Below are 23,799 nucleotides of genomic sequence, written 5' to 3'. Positions count from 1 at the left end.
CATCTATGGCCAGCATGGAGAAGGGTGGCAGTTCGGGCTCAGAAGGAAAGAAAACAAGAGTGTAGCAAATAAAAAACAGAGGTAAAGATCACAAAAGTTGGTTTTAAAACTATCAGGAAAGATGTAAACTGGAGCTTCAAATGAACATGAAGTCAGTGAAGCTGACTGAGAACTAAAGAGGCACTAAGGGAATACAGAGATCCTGCCAACCCTGCTCTTTTGGGAAGCAGAGACAGTAATAAAGCTGAAGTGCAGCAGTGCATGTAGATACGAATTCAAAAGTAGACCACAGTTCTGTGCCCAGTGTGTTCAGATCACATTCTTCTGAAACTAGCCCATCTTTTCAGAAGAGCCAGAAGTTGCTGGTACAACAAGAGCTTGTTTTAGCTTTCAGCTTGGAATGTTTTCAGGGGAAGATTCCACCAACATATTCATAGGGGCACTTGGCTGAAAGAGGTCTCGGTCCTTATCCAATGGTCCAACATGACCATTGTGGAAACATGCCTTTCCTACCAACCACGTCATTACGTCAGCTCCAGCGCTGCAGACGGGCGTGGTAGAGTGTTTCTTCTCAATCTGGCAAGCACCAGCTTAAAGACAGGTTTATTAGCAAAGGTAGAAGAAAATAACATGATTTATATCCACACCAGTGATTTTGAATAAGAAGCATGTTTCTATAAATGACCGTGTCAGTTTCGATCAAAAAGCAAATACATCAGGTTTAGTGATCTTTATATTCAGGAGAAATTGGTACAATCGTATCTCTCTTATCCCCACACCTGTGGCTTTTGAAGGTACCAGTAGCGTAAGAATGTGTGCCTAAGTTTCTTATGGCTGAAATCAAAACAGGATTATGGATTTCACACTTTTAAGTGATTACTGGAATAAAAATGGGGAAAAAAAAAATATAAGGGAAAAAAAGTGGTTAAGGTTAATCACTGAAACTAAAAAAAAAAAATCTAACTGCACTTCAAGTCTCTAATCATAACATTTCAAGGAACATCAGTGAAAAAGATAAATAGGAGAACAAAAGGTGTATAGTTTGCAGCAACAAAGGCCTTCTGGTTTAGATTCTGTACACTACTGCCTCTCGTTGGAGCACAGAGGGAACAGTGCATGTATAAAGCTAGAATTAAGTGGCTCCTTAACACCACAAATTCTTTGTAGATCAAAAGTTATACAATGCTGTTACATGAAAAGTCCTGTATTTTAACAAGGAACTAAATGTTTCATTTTATTCTTCTAGAAAGAAAAATCAGTTGGCCAAACAAAGAATTCTATTAGTACAGCATGTTCAGAAATGATAAACCAATTTGCAGCACACTATCTTTAGCTGCAGCTCAGCAAGACATAGGCCGAGTGTGATTAAACACAACATATGGGGAAAGCATTCCAAATCCTCATGCCCATCCTTCTCCTGGAGTAAAGTTACACAGCAGGTGACTTGCAAAGACCCCGTGTGCAGCCACCACTGCAAGGTTCTCTGCCGAAAACGCCTCCGCGTGAGGCAACGTGACACTACTCCCCGCTGCTCCTGCATCGCCCTAACGAGCGGCCACTCTGCCCACTGCAAACCAACCGTCTGTCCTGGCGGGTACTCCATCGCCCTGCACAAACCCCCCCTCCGACAGGAGGGAATTTCACCTACAGAACTCCCATGAAGTAAGCAAATTTTATCTCTTATGGTGCAGCAAAGGTGAGTGCAAAAAGGGAAAGGCAGCTCGTGAAAACACAATGCCGATTCAATGGCTTCAAGGGATTCCCAGAGCTTCCCATAGGATAACTGTCAAAATGGCTCAGTCTGGTTATATTTTTCCATCCTTTGTTCCATTTGGAAAGCAGACAGAACAAACATTTGAGCCCACATTCGAGCAGACCTGTGTACTTACCTTCACAATTCTGAAAACTTGCAAGATGTTCCAATACTACAAGGGAACAAAGAAACAGATTTTGTAGGGGGAAAAAAAAAAATAAAAAATAAAAAAATCAATGGAAACTGCTATTATTATTAATCAAAATTATAAACTGGGTTTTACCTTCAGAAGTCAGATTAAACTCAGCAGTCACCTTTCCATACGCATTATTCAAGCAGCAATAGTACATTCCCTGGTCTTTGTTACTGGCTTTAGCTATCGCCAAAGAGACAGGAGAGTCATCCTGAGCACTGGAACAGAACAGGTTAATTTTCCACATTAATATTTCTAGAAAATCTTTCCTGATTATTCCATATATCTATCCTCCTGTCCCTGGAATTTCTGTTCCTCACTGTAAGACTGATTCAAGTATGATGCAAATAGACAAAATATTTTATTTCACCCTGCTTAGATGAATTCAGCCTGTGTTTCACAAAAGATGATCCTACCACATACTGAGAGCAATCAAATTAAAAAATAATTAAATCACACCAAAAGGCATTCTAATATTCCTATCAGTATCATGGCCAAGGTATAACGTATGAACGTGTGAAAGCCCAGACGTTGTGTGCTGTTCCTCAGCACCGACCCCTCTTCTCCGCCTCCCCCGTTCCTCCCCAGGCTCGATGCTCGCCCCCCGATGCCTGCGGACGCAACCAGCAGGGGCACAGTGACACGTGAGTGTGGGCCCAGCACTGGCAGAGCCCAGCTGGCTCTGGAAGCACTAAAAGCCCAGGAAACAGTGCTGTGCCTGGGTGGCAAGTCCTCTGGGACTATGAAGGTTCCCACATGTACCACAGCGGATGCCCATGGCAGTATTTCTCAGCAAACCAGATAACTGGGGCAGGATTTGGAGACCAGGCTATTGTGCTTTAAAGCTTTTGTGAAATGAATTAGCGAAGGTGTGCACAGTTTTGCTGGCAGCATCAAGTTGCATGACATTTTGGCAGACATTTTGGCACACTGAAGAACGATTTTATCCCACAACAGTTTTAAAATTAAATTACTTAGCATATATTATTATTACTAGAGTATTTTTCAATACGCATGTTTCCATGTCTAGACAGGTAATAAATATGCAATGATTTGCTGCCTAATTTCCTGTAATAACCCCCTACTGAAAGTAAAATCTAAAAGGTACTCAACAGCCCAGATCATGTATTTCTGTAGACTGATGTATATTTCCAAAAGTAGTAACAGTGCTTGGGTACACGCGAAACAATTAATTAAATTTTGATTGTGATGCAAAGGAAGGAAGATTTCCACTGAGCATTTTTCAAGTAAAACTTGTAACCAGTAATCTCTCCTGCTCTAAATCTATGTTACATATCTCACTTTATTTCCAATATTTTGAAATAATTTATCTTATGAAGATAAAATTCAAATATTTTATGTTATCATCTTTTACTTGATTTCACTGCAAAAACTGATAAATTTGATATGTCTGCACTGTTTATTTGTCAAAAATCTGAAAAATTATTTAGCAGATATGTAATAATATTTAAATGGACACTGTAATACAATAATCAAAATCTGTATAGTAAAACCAACAAGAATCAGAACATGGGAAGTTTAACCAACCCGTGCAACCTCTTCTCTCCACTTAAAAGACCATCTGAGGAGATGCATTCCTACAAAGCCTTTTGTTTTCACAGAATTATGCATTCTGATGGAAACTTTTTTTTTTTTTTTGCATGGGGTAATGTTAATTTTGTATTTCTGAAACATTGCAAACAGCTTTTAAGAGCCACGTGATAAGGATGTCACTACTGCCATGGAAGAAAGTAACTCATATAATAAAAATTGAGTTTTAAGAAAAGCTGGAAAGATCCTGATAAAGACCTTAAACTTTTACTGCTACCCTTCTCATTGCACCACCTCGAGCCACCCTGAGCCAAGTTAATGGGCTGGGTTGAGGGGAGAGATCATTCTTCATTAAATACAATTCCCATTGTTTAATCAAACCAGCTTCAAGTTCTATTCGATACCAAATATAAAGTTCAAAGTAGAATCACAGGCTCACAGACTGGTTTGGGTTGTAAGGAACCTTCAAAGCCCCTCCAGTGCCACCCCTGCCCCGGGCAGGGCCACCTCCCACCAGCCCAGGTTGCCCAAAGCCCCATCCAGCCTGGCCTTGAACCCTTCCAGGGAGGGAGCAGTCACAGCTTCTCTGGGCAATCTGTGCCAGGGCCTCACCCCTCTCACAGGGAAGAATTTCTGCCTTAGATCTAACCTAAACCTGCCCTCCTTCAGTTTAAAACCATTGACCCTTGTCCTGTCTCCACAGGCCCTGGTAAAAAAAAATAAAAATCTCTAAATCTTTCTTATAAGCCCCCTTGAAATACTGAAAGGCCACAAGAGGTTCCCCCCGGAGCCTTCTCTCCTCAGCTGAACCCCCCCATCTCCCTCACCCTTTCTCACAGCAGAGCTGTTCCACCTCTCAGATCATTTTTGTGACTCTGCTCTGGACCCACGTCTGCTTGCACTGGGGACCCCAGAGCTGGACACACGAGAGTGGAGCAGGGGGAGAGAATCCCCTCCCTGGAGCTGCTGCCCACGCTGCTGCTGGTGCAGCCCAGCACACGGTCCACCAGTATCCCAAGTCCTGCTCTCAACCTATTCATCCCCCAGCCTGGATCGATACCACAGAATAACCCTGTCGAGCTCTACATTGCGTGCTAGTGGTTCCAGCAATTCACTTCCACCACACAAGGACAGACAGCCTCTCACATGCTAACCAAGCATGTTTATGCTGCTTGGCTGGGTGATGAGGTTCAAACTTCATTTGATCTTTTACAGTACTTGAAAGTTGGATGAGACTGGTTATGAACAGGCTGAGAGGAAACACCAGTGATAGAATGCAAGCTACGGCCAGTATCAATGCCCTGCATGAAGATATGCTGCATGATTACCCTGCTTAAACGTAATTTTTGCACCTATCATACTAATCCTCTTAACAGGTACAAGAGTGAATCACTGGCATATCTTCCCAAAAGCTACGCAGAAACTACCAGTCCTTCAGAAACATCCACTCACCTTCTCTGCAGTCGAGCTAGTAACTTGGAATCTTTAGTCCATGTAATGGTGGAGTCACCATGAATGTCACCAAACTGACAGCACAGCTTAATATTTCCAGAGCAGTCAGGGAACAACTCTGCTTGGATTTCCTTCAGCAGCTTGGGAGCTTGAAACAGAAGAGCCACAGTTCAAGATTAGAAGATAATTATATTGGTTTGGCATTTTAAAGGAATCCCAGAACGACCTGCAGATGTTAAGAATATCAATCTGACAACACTGGTAAATAATTGTGACTTCTTCTGATGTAGAAACCAAGGCTTTAAAATACAGAGGTTTCAAAAGACTGATTCAGTGCCCCACACAGTCAATGGAAATATTTTCAATGCAAAAACATTTTGAATTTATGGAATAGGACCCAAGGGAAGTTCTAGCCTGAAAAGGCATCGAGATAAAGTAATTTCTCCGTCGAAACACATTCTCTCTGACTAAAGGACCAGCTGGTTTTATCAGCAAAAAGACAACACAAAGGTAAAGCATGCCATATGGTTACACAATGCATATTAACTGAATATTTGTAACCAGCAGATTTTTTTAACTGATCACAGCCTTTGAGAGAAAAGACTTTCAAGTCCCAGAGATGCTCAGTCTCCAAGGTGCTCCTGGAACATACCAAACACTCACTGCCAGGATGAGATGCTTTGCAAGGTGCAGTGGTGGCACCATTTCCTTTAAAACACAGCTGGAGGGAAGACCCCACACGAGTGGTTAGATATTTGCATCTGGTAATGTCAGCAGCTTTTGCTTCCTTCTTCAATTTCACTGGTTTAACTTCCCATCTCTAAAGAAAGTCCCTATCTTTCCAGCCACAGGGCACGGTTCTTTTGCTAAACACTGACCATCTCAGCTTAAAGAAGGAGAGCCCTCTGCTCAGTCTGGGGAAGGCCCCGATAACCTGGTTCTCTGCTAAGACTTGCTGTTGGCACAGCACGCTCCAGCATCTTTGCACATGGGTATGGTGTGAGCAGGAGGATAGGGGGTACTCGGAAAGAAAAGAAATCAGCACATACATAGGGAAAGATTCTGGGATCATGACACATCCCTGCTCAATGTATGGGATGTAAAATGCAAGATATTAGGTGTCCTACTGTGTTAATTCTGAGCTGCTGCACTCTGAATGAGTTGGCATGACACATCTCCCTCGGGGATCCCGTTCCTGCAGTCTTAACTTTCCCCACCTAACGCCAAAGGAATGCTGGATCCAACTCGAAGGGTCAGGCACCTGGAATTCACTGCTATGTTTAACTTGCAGTCACTTAAGTCCTTAGGCCTAAGAACCTTGCTGAATCAGGGCTAAAATGACACAGACAGTATGTGACAGAACTGTAAATAGAACTAACAGCTCCAGATTCCCTGCCCTAACCACAAAGCCGTCCCCCCTGCAGATGAAAAAGGATACGAAAGAGAACACTGAGTATATCCCAGACTAACCAGACCACCCTCCCAATAATGCTGGGCAAAGGTCCACACAAGTCTCTCAAGTACAAACAGACATTCATTTCAGTCTAGACTGAAGCCGATCAGAAGCAGGTTAAGAAATGATGCTGCCTATAAAACATTTTTCAAGCACAGTCTCAGGTACATGGAAACAGATCAGGCATTTCTCAGTAACTGCAGTTTGCTTGCTCTGCTCTGAAAGAACATGTCTCTCCTCCCACACATTGGGTTTTCTGGCAAAGGACACATCTTCAAACAGAGAAAGGTTTGGGTTTTTTTAAGATATGATTGGAAAAGTACAACTCTCACCAGACTACACTAATTAGAATCTCTGCAGAGCTTCATAGTTGTGTAGCTTACCTGTTCAGTCTTGCTCTGATCTATAAAATTATTTTCTGATGTGAATATGAAATACAACATCAAAACATAAAAGTGACCTTGGTCTTTGCAAAGTATCCATAGAAACCACAAATACCTCGCCTGTCTAGCTGTTACACTATTGCTACTCCTGTCTGCATTCTGTTTTACCTGTTAGCAACCCCCTGGAGACTTTGGCAAGCAACCTGAATCTCATTTCAAGGAACTGTCATCTGTCAGTTTAATACTGTTAATTTCAGCAGTGCCATTTATGACCTACAGTGGTGTAAGGGAATGCAGGACCGGCCATCAGTCATCAGAGAAGACTGCAAAACATCATGTCTATCAGTGGCACCCTACAACTAACAGTAATACTTGGCTAGTCATAAAACCATTTGACAACCAAGAGAGGGTACACTGAGAGCCACAGTGTAGAAGTGTAACTGGGACCACAGCCCTGTGGGAACGTAACGATACACTTGCAGTTGCTATGCTGTGTGCAGTTAGGTGGTACCATTATGCTGTACATCCCTGAAGTTACTCGAAGGGACAAATGAAGAAGTAAGTGTTTCAACCAGATTAAAAAGTTCATAAACATATTTTTCCAGCTAGCAAAAGGATGTTAGGGAGGGTATGGCTCTGTGGCATGGGCACAGCACTAGTTACTAAGTTCACAGAACTGGAAGTTAAAATCAGTGAGGGCAGAACACCTTTAGCTGACGTGGTCTAGACCAAAGGAGGCTTGCGGTATGTTCAACGAATTTTAATTTCATACTGTAGCCAGAACGATGGGAAAGGACAAAAATGAAACTCATTTTTCTCTTACCTTTGCTATCCTTTTTCAAAATTAGTTTCCTTTGCTCTTTTCTATCTTCTTTATGAATCATGCCTGTCTCGCTCTTCACACACTTTTTAACAGAGCTAGGATCCTTGCTGATATTTCCTCTCTCCTCTAGTCGGGGTTTTTTTGACAGTGTTGCTGGTGGCAATTTCTTCTTAGCTCCAGCAGCTAGATGCCCACTCTTTGCTATGTCTTGTTTACATCTGATGGGCTCAGGCTCAGCAGCAGCTGGGGACGTCTGGTAGGGTTTTGACCCTTCCTGATTTCTTAGCCCTTCTGCACTGACTGAGAGTGGATCATACGTGGTCAACGCCAAGGAGAACGGCCGAGTTCTGCTGCAGGGTGGGTGCTCTTGAAAATACTGGTTGTTCCCTGAATCAGCTGGTGGCAAATTAACTAAACCACTTACTACACCCTCTGATGTCATGACTTCTCCATCTTTATCACACTCAGTAGACTTAACTGAATTAGCAACCCGGGTTAGCTTGCTGGAAGAGATCAAGCCAGGACAGGACTGCTTAGTGCCAATATTCATGAACCATCCCCGAGCCCTGGAGCTAACTGAAGCGTGCAAAGGAGACTTCGTTTCAGCCTCACCTGGGTTACATTCAACAGCTCTGTGAATCTGTTTCTTTTCGGAAAAGACTGCTTTCGTCTTGTTTTCTTCAGGTACCCTATGGGACTGATCCTGCAATGTTTTGCAGAAAGTTTCCAGCTTTTCATCTACTTTGACTGCATTTAGCGTGGACTGAGTTTTTACTTGACTTCCTGTGCCAGAACACTCCACTGCTGACATTCTGGAACGAAGGCCCTCCGTCTGCCTTACCGGTGTGAGGAATGGCAGCTTTGTTACTTTTACAGGCAATTGTTGGATTCCTAACTGATTACTGATCTTTCTATAATCCTCATCTGCTACGCTGCGGTACTCATTCTGAGCTTTTCTAAGCAGCAGGGTACTAACTGAAGTTACACTTCCAGGTGCGTAAGTGTGATTTTTTGAAGAATCAGTTCTTAACTCTTCAGACTTGAAGGTGCTGTTTGCGAAAGATACATGTTGTTCTGATGTATTATGAGGGGAAAGTGCAGTCTGACTCTCTGAAACATGACTAACTCCTGAGTCACAGGAAGTTTCAGCCCTTTGTTCATCACCTATGCAAATCTCTCTCTGTTCTCCTGTTTTACATGGTTCATATCTGGGCACTTCTACATAAAAATCTCTTAAAAATGGATCCCCAGAAGAGACGGTGAATGCCACTTCTTGTTTTACTTTTCCTGTCAGTCGTTCTACATTTCGGGATAGATTCTTATGTGTGATGGTTTCAGGAGTCTTAATTAAATTAGGCAATTGCATGACGTAACTGTATTTCTGTGCATTAGAAACAACTTGAAAATCTTGACAGTCAGTATTTTTTGAAAGATGATAACTGTCAGAATTAGTGTCGTTTTGTTTGTTCAAGCCTGATTGATTTCCTTTTTCATGTAAATTCTCTTCAGAATTTTTATGTATGGTGATAACAGAAGACTGTTCTTCACGTGTAAGCTGATTGGTATTTTCACTGGGGAAGATATCCTTCTCTTCGGGGAAATAAGACAGCTCTTTTCTTGCTGGGTCTCTAAAATGACACCCTTTACCAGTTACAGACTCATTTATCAAGGAGACGTTGTGCTCAGCATGAAGTAATTGTCCAATTGTCCCATGCGACTTATATGACATGTAAGCTGGGTTTTCTTTGTCATGTGCTAAATCACCACTGTGAGCATTTTTCAGTCTTTGCAGACAATCTGCCTCACGTGTGTGGGAAGCATTATTAATGGTAAGCTTTCCTTCCCAAGACACAGTCGTTTGAATGGATCCATTACTGTCAGTTAACATCTGATTTGGGTTCTGCTCCAAGCACTCTCCTGTATTTAAGATGATACTATTTGCTGAAACATGAATGGATGGTGCTTCCGTTTTATTTCCAGTGCTAGAATCTAGACATATACCATCTGTTTCTACCACTTGTGGAAGACAAATGTTTCCTACTGATGCACTGCTACACACTTCATCTGTTTTAATTAGGATATTAGAGGCACAGCAATTTTCTGGTTTTTGTCCACTAGCTGGCTGTGTAATAGGTTCCTCCTCTTTCATCGTATTTATTGGCAAAAGCTGATCAGAACAGGTCTCCTGGACAAAGTTCAATTCTGTGACTTTGGTATCTGTTGGCCTGATTTCTAGGCTTGTGATCCCCCGGTTTTCAAATGGGATTTGATAGTCTGAGTCATCTTCATGAAGAAGTTTCCACAGCTTGTCATGCACTGCAGATATACCAGCATCTCCTTTGCACCCAGGTTCTCCAGATTCCTGGACTGACTTGGGATCAGCTTCAAACAGAGATTCATCACATGACAGACTGCAGAGAGTATCTGCGCCATTGCTATCATGCAAGTCAAAACTGTACCTCTGCTCTCCCTCCCTTGGCTCGTCACATAGCTTCGCAGAAGAGAGAACAGCACATAAACATTCTTGTTTATCAGGAACAGAGTCTGTGTCCCATAAAGGAGAAGGTGAAACATCATTCTTTGCTTTGTTGCCATTACTAATACCTTGTTCACAGAAGACTTGTTGGTGATAACTTTCGCTCTTATCACAAGGCACATGGTGTTGAGAATAGATCTGTGACTTTTCATTTTTTGCTTGTAATGTCTTTTCAGTACAGAGCATTTCTGAAGTGGGATGGATGGTTCCTGCACTCTCACAAGTCACGAAGATGTCTTTCTTTTCTATTTCAGGCTCCATACACAGTCTCTCACAATTCTGGGTAAAGATTTTAAGATTAGCACCTTGATTCTACAAAGAAGAAAAAAAGAGAAATGTCATTAAAAATTAGAATACCTGCTTGACACAGGCCTGAACTAGAGTCCTGGCTTGAAATGTACCTAACTTTTTTAAAATAAATTTATTTTTAATGTTTGTCAACAGTCAGGTTTCTGACTTGTAGCTATCAACCTAATGGATTGTGAAACCAAACTCCTGGGTCTTAACAGCCTTGAACCCTGGTGAGTTCCAGATCAGGATCCAAATGCTGAGAAATATAAAATACAATCAAGATAAAGATCAATGACTGATACAGTCCAGCTAGATAAAAACAGATAAACCAAAACAAAATAAAAGTTATATCTATGCCATTTGCTAACAGTCAGAGTGTCCCCACCATACTTATGTAATTATTACATAATGCAAACTGATGAGTTTCTGGAACTACCCAGACCAGTTTTCTGGAAGCTTGCCTCCCCCTTTGCTTCCATCATGGGCACTGGTATCTAAAGCTTCACAAAGATGCTTTCTTACTATGTATCAGTCTTGAAAAGTTTCAGAGAATTAACCCCAAGTCTGATGTGCTACATACTTCAGAACAAGACTCCTACCAAGAAATGAACACTTCTAGGTCAGCTTTAAGCCATCTTCAAAATTTGTCTTGGGTTACCTCAGACCCCTTTGAGGTGACAAGTCCCACTTCAAAAGAGAGTGCCAGAGATCATGCCAGAACTTGCCTCTGTCGAGGGGATAATGAATTGCTCAACATTAAGGCATGTTCAGCCCTCCTCTAGCAATGGGACATGCACTGCCACCTCAGGATACCACTGGGAATACTGGGTGGGAAATGATAATCCATATTCCTCCTGCATGTCCTTTATTCTTCTACATCAAAATATTCAAATTGTCACTTTATGTAGAAACAATCCATTCCTGAATTAAACTAAGCCGAACTGAACTTAATTTATGCAAAGAGCACAGACCTTATTAAAAAGAACAACCAGTTGATGTTTGGGCTTGCATGGGAGAAAAAAAAATGCTGCCACCTGTCTGGCATAAAAAATGTGTTGAACCGTTCACCATTCCCCTCAAAACTAAGCTTTCACTCTTAAATTCTTGTTCCAGAGTCCCTGCCAAGCTTTTGTTCTCCAGGATTTTCTCTAGTTCTTTTCAGGTCTAAATCAGTTCCATGGAGCTGGTGAGCATGTTTCACTCATAGCAAATCATACATGGAAAAGCCTACAATTTTTTACTAGACAAAACACATTGTTTCCTAAATGACCTATGCTTAATGCTTCTGGTATACCATTCACTTTGCAGAACAATCTATAAAAGTAGAGAGCAGTTTAGCAGTCAACCTTTGGAAAAAAAATACTTTCAAATAGCCCTTAACAGGATATACCAACATGGACCTCATTAATTAGTTTGTATGTTTGACTATGTATCTTTCTAGTGGTTGTCTGAAGCTTTGCACTGACTCCCAGCAGAAATAAAGCAATGTTAAAAACATCAGACCGAGTTTAAAAATCCATCAGTATTTTCATACATTTTTCATTTTTTAGCTTTTATCCAGCCACAAACTCAACTTCATAACTGTCTGGGGTTGGCTTTTTTCCCTCATGAGTCCCAGTTCCATCCATAGCTATTTGCTCACTTGCAGTGCTGTGCTGGATGGCTGAAGTTAACAACTGTGACGCATAATGGGCGAGTGCTCTGGGTTACAGCAGAGCTGCAAATGTGCAGTGACTGCTGGCAGGCACAATTCAGAGAAATAATTCTGAAAAGAAGCAGGTGTTGTTACTTGGTGAAGGATATGTAATGAAGGATTTCCCGTGAGTTGCTGTGTGCTCTGGTAGAGGCAGGGGCTGCTTGGACACTAGGCTCTTAGTTTCCGTAAGTTCGTGGTAAAAGATTACCAGCTGTAGTAAATATTGCTTTCCTTTGCTGCAAAAGCCACCCACTTCAGCTGCAACTCCTTTCATCCTTTCTGTTTCTCCATTCAGCTTGAGTAGGATGTGGAGCTGACTACATGCTGTGGACAATGGGGAAGGAAAAGATACAGAAAATTTCTGTCAATGACTTTAACTGCTGTCCCCACCCCAAGCACCATGTAGTTGCCACCACTCTGTCTTCAGAACTCCTTGGCCAGCGCATACTTACCCAGAAACCCTGAGCCGCGCAGCCGCAGCTCCACACTGCAGCCCCCTCTGCTCTCATGACCAAGTTTGCTCTGCAGGTCTGAGTTCAGACACATGCATTCTCCCTCACCCAGGGGTGCCTGGGTGTGTCTCTACAGTCAGTTCTTCCAGTTCTCAGTCGGTTCTGAGCATTTGCTCTGAGCCTAGTGCTCCTCCTGCCACTTTCACTTCCCCCACAAAGCTCTGGAAAGCAGAGTTTAGTTTCATATTTCTTACAGCCAGAGCAGTCTCAGTCACAGCTTTTACTAAAACCTGTGGAATTCTTGCTCAGTGTGTTCGACACACGATCAATCAGTTCCTACCTGCTGTTGGTATGAACCTGAAAACAGACAGCTCTCATGCCCACTGGAAAGTGGGCTGATTATTTCAAGCACCCTTTTATCTACCTAATCTGTGTGTCTGTCCATGTTGGCATCTGTCTGTCTCCAGCATTTACAATGCAGCACTGTGGAGTCTAGACACACATTTGGATGGCTGGAAAATAAATACAATGACAAAAGAGTGCCTTGCCTTTCATTTGACAAAAGTGGGTCTGAAAGCAGAATGCAATTTAAAGCCTCACAGTGGCACATTTATTAATTTTTTTATTGATATTTAACAGAGATATGTGCTCCTAGGGTATGTGATAATCAGCTCCACGTTATTTTTGTTTGAAAGTACTCAAAAGCAAACACTTTAAACATGTTTTAGGAAACCTTGCTGGCTTTAACTTTGGTATTTTCTTAGATTAGATTTATTTCAGCTAACACAGTCCTAGAACTACGCAACTCTATTTGGTTTTTGATCCCTGTTCTCACAGAAGATTGCTAGGGTTTAATGCCACACATTTTAACAATTGTTTCATTTACCTGACAGTCTGCTTAACTCCAAGGGTGACAAAAGAATTGTAACAAACTAGAAAATTTAATTATGTGAATGCAGTAGAACAAGGGATTTTAATGTGTGTGTGTAACAAACTGCCTGGTGCTTGATGACAGAAGGATGAAATCATGGTTCTGTATTTAAGCTCATACATGAAATACACAGTCCATATGCTTTCATTATAAAGCCACAGTTATCGTGAATAAAGCAGAGATAAGTCAGCTACGTAAGAGCTATGTAAAAGGAAAATGGAAGCAGCCACTTCAAAACCAGAGCTTGCTTTTTAATCTATTGTAAAATCGCAATCTAAGGAGGACCCTTCCTTGGGTTTTTCTTGCTCTGCCTACAAGAACCATTCTGTTCCAAAGCCTGACTGGAACAATTAAATAAAAAGCAAAGAAGGACCATAGGGAGTAAGAAAGCACTTTTGTCACCTGAGTTACAGAAGGAAATAAGGGAGAACATGGAGAAAAGACAAATAAATTTAAAAGGATTTACTTCTTCATGGCATTTGATAGGTCATTTTCATCTGCCAGTCTCTGCATATCTATGATAGAATAGAATACACAGATGACCAAACTGGTGACCTACAGGCCTGCAAAACATTTTACAAGTGAAGTGAAATTCCCCCAGAATGTTTAAAGTCACCTCTCGAAACATCTCTTGAATGTTTTAAGTCTTCACGTCACCAGGAATCAAGGAACAGCACCCATTCTGTGGCTTCAAATGTTAAACTGATCTGTCCCTTCAGCCCAAGGTGGGCTGGTTCATTTCCAGATCTGGAAGTCTCCTATTCAGTCCACTATATCAGCCAACTTGGGTGCCAACCTCTTACATGTTTAATGATTTCTTCTAATGGCTTTACTGCCATACTGTGCTTGTAGAGTGCTGAGTAACTATGCAAGCTATGTGTAAGTTTAAATGAGCACTAGATCAAAGATATAATTTTCGGAAAAAAAAAACCAAACATCTGGCTCTGAAAGCCACTGACTGTCTTGTGGCAATAAAGAGAGAGCCATTTACATGGTCTAGTTACCTTGCACCCTACCTCTTGTTTTGGTATTGGCACTCAGTATCCCATATTCCCTCGTTTTTCTGAGTTGCAGTGGATCCCACTCTGGTGGGAATGACAGCTTCTCTGAAGGTAAGAGATCCTTTCTGACCGGCTCTTAAGCTTGGCAAGCTGTGTGCTGTTCAGTGGCCGGCTTTAAATAACACTGAATTAACAAGCATTAGCAAATACTTGGGGAGCATTCTAAGAAATGTATAGATCACCTGCGCTTCAACGTTCAGAACTGCATCAACAGGACACAACCCTACAGGTTGTGCCTGGGTTGCAAGTGACCCGAAATCAAAGACAGCAGTTACTTGTTATATAAAAGTAATATAAAACTTACTAAAAGAATAAAATGATATACTTCCAGACAAAATATTTTGATAGAGCGAAGGTTAAACAGAAACACCAATACAAATGCTTTGATTTGGAATTAAGGCAAAATTGTAAAAAGTCTGCCTCTGCTCTGCAGAAACTCTGTTATTAGCTAGAGTCAATAGTGATACTGGCACTATCTTTACTTACAAGTATTTCTTGACAACAAAACCGATACATCATAATTATCTCCTAAATAAATGTAAAGCTGGGATCTTTATAACATGACAAAATATTAAAGGAAGACAAATACATGAGGTTGTGATAAAGCAAAGAACAGCAGCTAAATCACCTTACTGCTGTGTGATAAAAAGGTATAAACTGGAATTAAAACGACCCTTTTCCACGTGATTTTTTTTAAAGGCACCTCAGAGAATCACAAGAATCTTCGCAGTATAATCTGAGCGAGCTGCTGTTCTCTGCTCCCTTTGCCATACCTGAGAAACAGACCATCTTCACCCAATGTGACAAAGTTTGTTTCTGAACTGAGTGACAAATTATCACATTCACATGCAAATAAACTCCCTCCGTAGACATGAGTTAAGGCTATTCTGGTCCTCTTTCCCCTACAAAATGTAGGTATAATTTATACATCAGTCTCTCACCAGAGCCACCTCTGTTAATAAAAGCAAGAAGTTAATCTCCGAAATGAGATGATTAATTTTACCTCATGGTTTCTCACTGTTCTGTAAGACGAAATAGTTAAGCAAGGTAATTCTCCCCTGTAAATAAAGCCTCCATGTTACATTTCTATCCTTCTGTTTGTACAAATGGAGTGTAACAAACCATCCCTAGAATACAGACAGTAAGTGTATCACCGCCTCTGGATCAGAGCTCACTCAAATCCACCATGGTTAGAACTGCTTTTAATTTACACTGTTCTCCAGCAACACCTTAGTGGATCTTTCTCCTTCCCTGTTTTGTGCAATGCCACTCAAACTCCTTTCCTGAAATAACGCTCTGCTTTAAATGGCACACCTGCCTTGTATTAGTTAAAATAACTTAGTACCCGTAGTTATTTCAACTGCTTTAAACAGGTGAAACAAGACATGAGCTATATTTTATCCTGCAGATGCTTACTGACAGGCACATCCTGCTACTCCTGCTGCAGAGGCAGAAGACGACCAAGTTAAGCACTAGAGTATTTCAAAGGACAGAAAGCGAGTTCTCTGCCTGTCGCGGGTCCGTGTCCTGAAGCGGTAAGCATTTTCCAAGGGATGGTTTTCTGTGGGTCCCCCAGGAAAGACTGGAGCTAATTACAACGCAGGTGACAAAACGGGATGTTACCCGCCAACCCCAGCGTGGATCCTGCTGCACCAGCAGGGCTGGTGCCGCAGCCTGCGTGCCCCGAGCCTCTCAGACCAGGCCTCCCCCCCCGCGCCGATGCAGAGCTCCTGCCCCTTGGCGCGCTGCCCAGGCCCGCACCCTGCCCTGGGAAGGTCCAGCTCCCGTCTCGGGCAGACGCAGAGCAAGAGTCTGACGAGGCCAGGCCACCTTTTCACGAGGATGCACCAGCCACTCTAGCCTGTGAGAAAGATGAGGTGCAGCCTCTGAACCTCTCCCAGTAGATCGGTGGCACACACTATGAATACAATACTCTGAAACAAAAGCATGCTAACCGCTTGACAGTTAACCTGCACACAAGGACTACTTCAGGATTTTAGAGAGTGCAAAACTTTCCAGTGAAGTTAACAACTTTGAGAAATTACAGTCCTAATTTCTGCTAAGGCTCAAAGTTGGACATTTGGATCCCAGCTTTCTCTGTCATAGGAAACAGTTTCAGGCAAACCATTTTTTCAAAATTCCAGCAAAAGAACTGTTAGTGGTGACAAACTGCACCAAGAGGGAGCAAGAATACATGTCTCAAAAAACCCCATAACTGACTAGAGCTCAGAAAGCCTCCCTTTTTTCCAGCAACTATTCACTCAAATGAGACAAGAGGCAAAGGTGTTCTTTCCAAACATCTGAACAAAACATGAAACAACTATAAGCTGATTGAAAAGGATGTGTCAGGCATGCACAACAATTCTTACTCATTACTGGTTTTGAACAGAAGTCCTCACCCATTTTGCATTCAGAGCCAGCCATAAAACCAGTTCCCATCCAAGGGCTGTTTACTGGCCTATGTAAAACCATTTGCTGGGTTTCAATGTAACTGCTCATGGTCAGAGTTAACCTGACATAACTGTTCTGACACCCTTTCAAACAGTTTACTTCTGCTCTTCCTTTGTTGTGTAACCCAGATCCTCCCTCCCCTCTCACCTTTTCCACCTCTTTCTGCACCTTGCTCTCAGCACACACCCTCTCCTTTGTGACAGCGCTGAAGCACAGTGCACACCACTAGAGGAACGCTCTAAATCACAGTTCTCCATCACCCATGGCAGCTTCTAGCACACTACACACAGCAGCAGTGAGCCACCACCTTCACAGGCTGAACAGGACCAGTAGCCCAGCAGATGAAGAGCTTTGTGCCCCTATGCAGTCCTCTCAATGTTGGCTAACCTGGAACCTAACAAAGCCGAGGTATTATGTGCTAGCCAAATACTTCTTGTGCACAACCACATCACCTGATTACTTGGAAGTTCTCAGTCAATTCTGCTTCTCTCTTTTTTGTACAATAAAATTTTAAATTATCTAGAAGTGACGTAACTTTGTCAGGAAGGTCAAACCAAGCATCTCAAATTTTATGAGAGCAGGCTGTTCCAATACGAGTGAAAACAAAATAATGTCAGGATGAATAGTAGATCTAATCCACAGGAAAAAAAAAAAAAGCTTTAGAAATACACAAACACCACAGGCTACTCTTTCTGGGGTATCAGCGTAAACATAGAGTATTTTCTTTATGCCCTGGAATCCCCCTAAACCAGCCGGTTCCAGCAGGACTCACCAACACCGCTGGCACTCAGCAGGCCAGCGGCACGGGCTCCGTACCTCAGGAGCGACGGCGCACCCTGTGCCGAGGCTGCTGGCTGCACGCTCAACAGAGACCAGCTCTGGAATGACACACTGCAAACGGGAAGCCTCCCGGCTGTAATATCATACAGCTGGCACAGTTGGCTCTCAGCACCTACTACTAATTAAGCTGCTTTGAAGCATTACATAAATAAATAATCTCACCTGGGGCTAGACCACGAGGTCATGAGAGGAGCCAGGAGCCTCCCACCTTGACCATCTCACAGCAGGGTAAGTCACCCAGCGCAGCAGCTGCCGCACAAGACAGGCTGCAGAGGTTGTTCCAGTCAGAGGCAACTTGGCACTAAGGGGAAGTGTAAATCCTTCGGTAATTAGTGCTGCAGTTCTGTGGCTGCTACGTACCTCTCAACAGACCTGATTCACCACACAAGAGGGAAAACGCAACACTCTTCCAAAGCAGTCAGCTGTGGGTTTTGTACCTCGCCTTGCTCCGGGCAGAGCTGTCTCAGGCGCTGGGCTCCAGCTAACACCACAGTGCGCTTCACGTAAACCTGGGTGCAGCCACGGGAGGTTGATTCTGTCTTGCCCGCCCTTAGGTTACACAAGCAGATTGCTGAGGAGATTCTGGCTTTACTGTATGAGAGCTATGAGGAGCTGCTCACGTTCTCCCTGTGCTATAGTTTCCAGATAGGATGCTTTTGTTTGGCTCATTTTCAAGACCACATACTTTTGAACCTACACCTAAATTTCATCTTCATTCATGCATGTTTAAAAACAGGGGTTTGGTTTGTGCTCATCTCTAGCTCTTGTGTACGCCAATACTCCTTTCCTACTTAACTTTTACCAAATGTAAAGTTTTGGTCACGGACACACAAACAGAAGAAATGCTCACTGACTACAGGTACAGTCTAACTAGCCAATTCGAAATTTGGCCCAGGCATTTATGGGAACAGAACAGCTGCTCTTTACTAAGGGGCTTCTGAGATTTAAATTATTGTGCTGCACTTGGAAAGAATGAGACAACCTCTTGCAAACCATAGCAGGTTAATTTCAGTGTGGTGGCGTTCCCCATCATAAGAACATTATGTGCTGCTAAAATGTGATTGGAATTTTATGTACTATAAAATTTTATGTACTATAAAAACAGAGATGTTTTTCAGGCAGAATTCAGTGATTTTTGACTGCTTAAGACACCCCAGTGGTTAGATTAAAGACAGTCTACTACCCAGAATGGGGAGACGTCTTTGCCTAAATAATACAAATGAAGAAAAGCATGCGGAACTGGAAAAAGCTTGTGTTTGTCATAAATTTTTTTTTTCTGTGCAATTATCTGCACACCTTCAAATCAGTAAAGTCGGTGATAATGAGATTATTCATTATTTAATACTCATACATATGTATTTATACATCTTCAGTCTTTACTGCATAAAATAAAAAATATGATCCAATTCTCCCACTTATGAAAACCACTGGAGCATCATATCAATCTGTACAACTATGCTGACCTCCCCAGTTGATTTCCTACCAAAGCATGAAATATGCAAGTACACAGAGAATGTCACTTTGGGGTTTTTATCTTTAACTGGTTTTTATATTTTAGCTGGAATATCTGACACTTTTATTGTTTTAGTTTTAAAAATAAAAGCTCCATTCACCTCTGTAACATGAACTCTCTGGATTCTCTCCTTGTTATAAATTCAGAGCAAATCCCTGTTGATTTGTTTTAGATTTCCAGCACTGTAAGTGGATGACAATTTTGTTGAGTATGAACTGAAAAGAAAATAAATCAAAACATTCTCTTCTCACAGTAGGTATTTGAGAAACTTTCTAGGTTGAAAGAAACATTACCTTGATAAGACCTGTGCAATAGCCTACATATCAGATTTCCCTATCCAGCTGTCCAGAGTCCCATTAGTGCCTCTTAGTATTATCAGTCTCACTCTATAATTAGAACAGCCTCTGGTTTATCTGGGCCTTTTTCAAAACCAGATTTCCTGCCCAGCCGTAGCTGTCATTCAGAAGTACATGAATAGTATCTGTCAAAGTAATTTCAATTTTACATTAATTTTTGACAAACAGGAATAAAATCAGTAGAGCAGCTCTTTCTATTAAATGATAAACACTTTACTTACCCTGGGCGAGACATTTTCACTTGGCATCTGATTTTGCTGAGACAGGCCCCAAGTCCTTTTCCTTTCCCAATGACAGTCTTTCTCTGCCTCTTCTGTATGACACAAACCAGCCTGCATTTGCAGGCTTTCTGGCTCCTCGGGGATTTGTACTGAAACAACACCTTCCTGACTGGGAAAAGGAGCACTGGATTCCTTAACCTCTGCTGCACTCTGAAAAGATTGTCCTATATTACTTACATATCTGCAAAGCTCTTTAGGGTTTAACAACTTTAAAAGGTTTCTTCTTAGACTTTCCGTTAAGGTACAGTAGGCATGCCTTGCATTTTCCTCCGGCAAATTTCTTCCCTCCTCCTCTAGCAGCAACGTGCTTTCACCCAGCAAGTCCTTGTCCGTGCTGTTTTCTGTCATTGTCTCTGAAGCCTGATTTGTCAAAGGAGCACCTATGCCATGAGTAGAGGTGTCTGCCTTGGCATGCAGATTATCCTTGTTCTTTGATGTGTCAGTTGAGAAACCGGCAGCTGAGTGGCTGCTTCCATTATTTTCTTCCTCGGTTCTGGGATGGTCATTTTCGATGGCTGCAGATGCAACAAGCACTTTGTACTTTTCTTTGTCTCTCAGACTGGTACTTTTATCCTGGTGGTGTCCAACAGTGAGAGTCATCTCTGTCTGCAGAGTTGACTGGCTGTACGTAGAGGGGTCTCTCCTTACATTTACTCCTTTGAATTTTGAGTGATGACCACAGAAGCCAATGGTGGTATCCATAGGCGTAGTGTTATCTGACACTTGGAACAGACAAGGCATTTCAGTGAGGAAGTAAGCACACCCATCACAATCCTTACTCAGTTTTAAATCATCTTCATCATCACTTTCTAATAAAAACTGTAATTTCTTTTGCCAGATTTCATTTTCATGCGCTGTCAGCACATCTGAACACTGAAAATACTCTAGGTCATCACCAGAAAAGTCATCACTTACACTTGGAATTTTGTCTGCATAAATCTCCAGAACAGCAGCAGAGTTTTGAGAATCATCTTTCACAAAATAACTGTGATTTACTATGGGAGTATCTGCCTGCTCACTGAACAGGGTGCCCATGGTTAGAGGTCTACCGAGCCCAGTCTTTTTACATGCCTGGATGTCAGCCAGAGACTGGCCAGATACAGAGTCTTCCGTGCTAAGGCAACAGTTGTCAGTGTGATGAGGGAGTGCACTTGAAGGGCAGGAATGCATCTGTCTGCTGCAGCACTTCTCTGCTTTTCCAGCAGCGACACTCACCATACTGTTAAAATTAATTAGGCAATCACCATGCTCTGACAAATCCCTGAGGCAGGAAATCTTCTCCTGGATTTTAAATACATTTTTTACATCCATGTTGTCTTTTGTGTTAGGCAAGTATCTGTGGGATTTCTCAAATGGGGACAATACTTCTGCTTTTCTGAGCTTCTCAAGCAGTAAACCACTGATTTCTGAAGAGTCAGAATCAGGTGAAATCAACATGGGGTCACACTTACAGGGGTAACTCCTGTGTTGTGCAAAATGTTTCTTGTTGTGCTCATTTTACCCTGTAGTCTCCCACGTTGTCATTTAGGTCAACAATGAATTCTGGGGAAATTTTGGGTTTTGCATCTGATTCCAGTTCAACAAAAGCTGAAGAGCAGGTCATTCTAGCTGTCAACTGTTTCTAGGTACTCCTCAATAGAGTGCAGATCTTGCTCTGTGCACCTGCAAATAAAAGAAACCTGTTTAAAATTACTTCTAAAACAGGTATATATTTTCTAAAAGGTGGACAATTGACACACAGTTGCAAGAATTTTTAAAAAAATAAGTCATTATTTAAAAATCAAGATCAAACATTAAAGCAGTAACTATAACCCAGTTATCCGTGCAATGACACTTAACCGCAGCCCACTGTAACTGTCCAGTGATTTGTGCTACAAAACCAAATTCTTAAGCATGCCTGCATGTACGTGTAGCTACACAAAATCGGCTTTAGCACACATCATATAGGCATTTCTAAATGCACACAGTAATCTGCAGACAATGTAAAATTTCACATGTGCATGACTTGCCCAGGTACCACGTACCTACTGTTTTAGTAGTCACATGGCACTACAGTGAGCTATTCCTTGAATTGGCATCATAGGGACATAAATTCTCAAATTTGTTTGTGGAAATACCTGGAACAATGTCTAGTTAGATTTTATAGTGCTATTTCTGTTTAAAGCAATCCTACTGTACTTTGGCTTGATCTTTGCAATTTCTGTGGCGAGAGAACAATGAACCCAGGCTGGTTAGCTTCAACCTCCTGTTCATATTGAATCTCACTCTGAAACAACTGTAAAGTAGCAACATGCTGTAGCAACACAGAATTTACATAACAACAAAGTGAAATACAACAAAAAGCCTTCCATTATCTGAATCCAAAGAAATATGGAACCATCTCTCTCTCCTTGTGAAAAATAAATTGTTCCCTAAGCATTCCCAGATCTTAGGATCTATACACCTGAGATGTTTTTGTATACTACTAGAGGCACTCTGGGTCACTCTTCACCACAGGGTACCCACGCTGACCATGGCAGTACTCGCCCGCCACCCCTCACCAGGGAAAGCAGTGTAACAGAACTGGGTGTCAGGTAAATTTTATCTTGTGGAAGATGCCAGACTAAAAGCTCTGAAAAACAGTGACCTATTCTTATTCACAGAAGTGGTACAACATGAAGAACAACAAGAAAAACTCCCTTGCAATCCTGCTACCATGATGAGGCAATTTAAAGACACCTCTATTCATTCGTCGTCTTCTCTCTGCTTCTCCCATCGTGACCTTTTTAGCCAATGTCTCTCTCCTGGCTGCAAGGACACCAGCCCTAGCACCCCAGCACAGCAGCCCTTCCCAACGCCCTGTTAGGCATTTTACAGCACTCCATCAGCAATCTGCAGGGCCTCCAGCAGAGCAGCCACCGGACCTGTCAGCACCCAGCTTCCTGTCACTGTCCTCCACAGGCACAGATCAAAATCAGTGAGTAAGAAAATATGTGGGAGCTAGATTAGAGCTTACTGGCTAAATAGCAAGGGGCTCACATAGCTTGCTTAGAATCTGCCTCCCACATAAGGAGCACAAAGCAGCTAGGTGTATTTTCATTTCCTTCCGGCAAACCCTGCCCCAGGCACCTTTTCCACAGAGCTACCTGGGAGACAACAAGCAGGAAGAGAAGATGGTTAACAGGAAGGACGCTAGCAGGGACGTTAGGTGGCACGACAAGCAGTTGGACTCCACGCACACAAGGGAGCGCGGATAAAGGACAGCAGATGGGGCAGCCAGACCAGCACCCACTCCCAGCATACAACACGTGTGCTGTGTACATGCGTGTACGTGCCTACTGAGCACAAGTGCTCAGCCACACTGGTTGGACGTGTGGGCACGGAGCTGCAGCAGCCTTGTCGTGAGGCTGCTGGCTCTGACACCGTCCCACAGGCAACATGGGTCGGCACTGGGCTGGGAGAGCGGAGACGGGACACAGAAGATGACAAAACAAGTAGTGCAAGCCAGCCTGCTTGCAGTGGCTTGGCTAGAGATGCTCTGCAGCATGCACTGCTGCATACAGTGTTACAGTGTTACTGACATACAGAAGCTTTCAAACTAGAAGAGAGTAGATTTAGGCTGATATAAGGAAGACACTTTTTTACGATGTGGGTGGTGGGCACAGGTTGCCCAGAGAGGTGATAGATGCCCCCTCCCTGGAAACGTTCAAGGTTGGGTTGGACAGGGCTCTGAGCAACCTGGTCCAGTTGAAAGCGTCCTGCTCATGGCAGGGGCTGGACTAGATGGCCTTTAAAGGTCCCTTC

General features: G+C 42.6%; 1 protein-coding gene across 1 annotated transcript in view; it reads right to left on the bottom strand.

Annotated features, from left to right (window-relative positions):
- ALPK2 (alpha kinase 2) overlaps nucleotides 1-21,574 on the bottom strand; it is a 34,485-nt gene extending 12,911 nt beyond the window's left edge. The window contains exons 1-5 of the mRNA XM_026866007.1: nucleotides 19,957-21,574; nucleotides 7,609-10,456; nucleotides 4,950-5,097; nucleotides 2,037-2,164; nucleotides 1,890-1,925 (exon numbers count right to left, since the gene is read on the bottom strand). Of these exons, the coding sequence (XP_026721808.1) occupies nucleotides 1,890-1,925; nucleotides 2,037-2,164; nucleotides 4,950-5,097; nucleotides 7,609-10,456; nucleotides 19,957-21,453 (4,657 nt within the window). The 5' untranslated portion in view covers nucleotides 21,454-21,574. The remainder of the gene's footprint in view (nucleotides 1-1,889; nucleotides 1,926-2,036; nucleotides 2,165-4,949; nucleotides 5,098-7,608; nucleotides 10,457-19,956) is intronic.
- Nucleotides 21,575-23,799: the final 2,225 nt, after the last annotated feature.

The sequence above is a fragment of the Athene cunicularia genome, assembly GCF_003259725.1.
Source record: "Athene cunicularia isolate RWA chromosome Z unlocalized genomic scaffold, athCun1 chrZ_part1, whole genome shotgun sequence".
Taxonomy (NCBI): domain Eukaryota; kingdom Metazoa; phylum Chordata; class Aves; order Strigiformes; family Strigidae; genus Athene; species Athene cunicularia.
The sequence above is the reverse complement of the archived record's forward strand: the minus strand, read 5'-3'. Positions and strand labels throughout refer to the sequence as shown.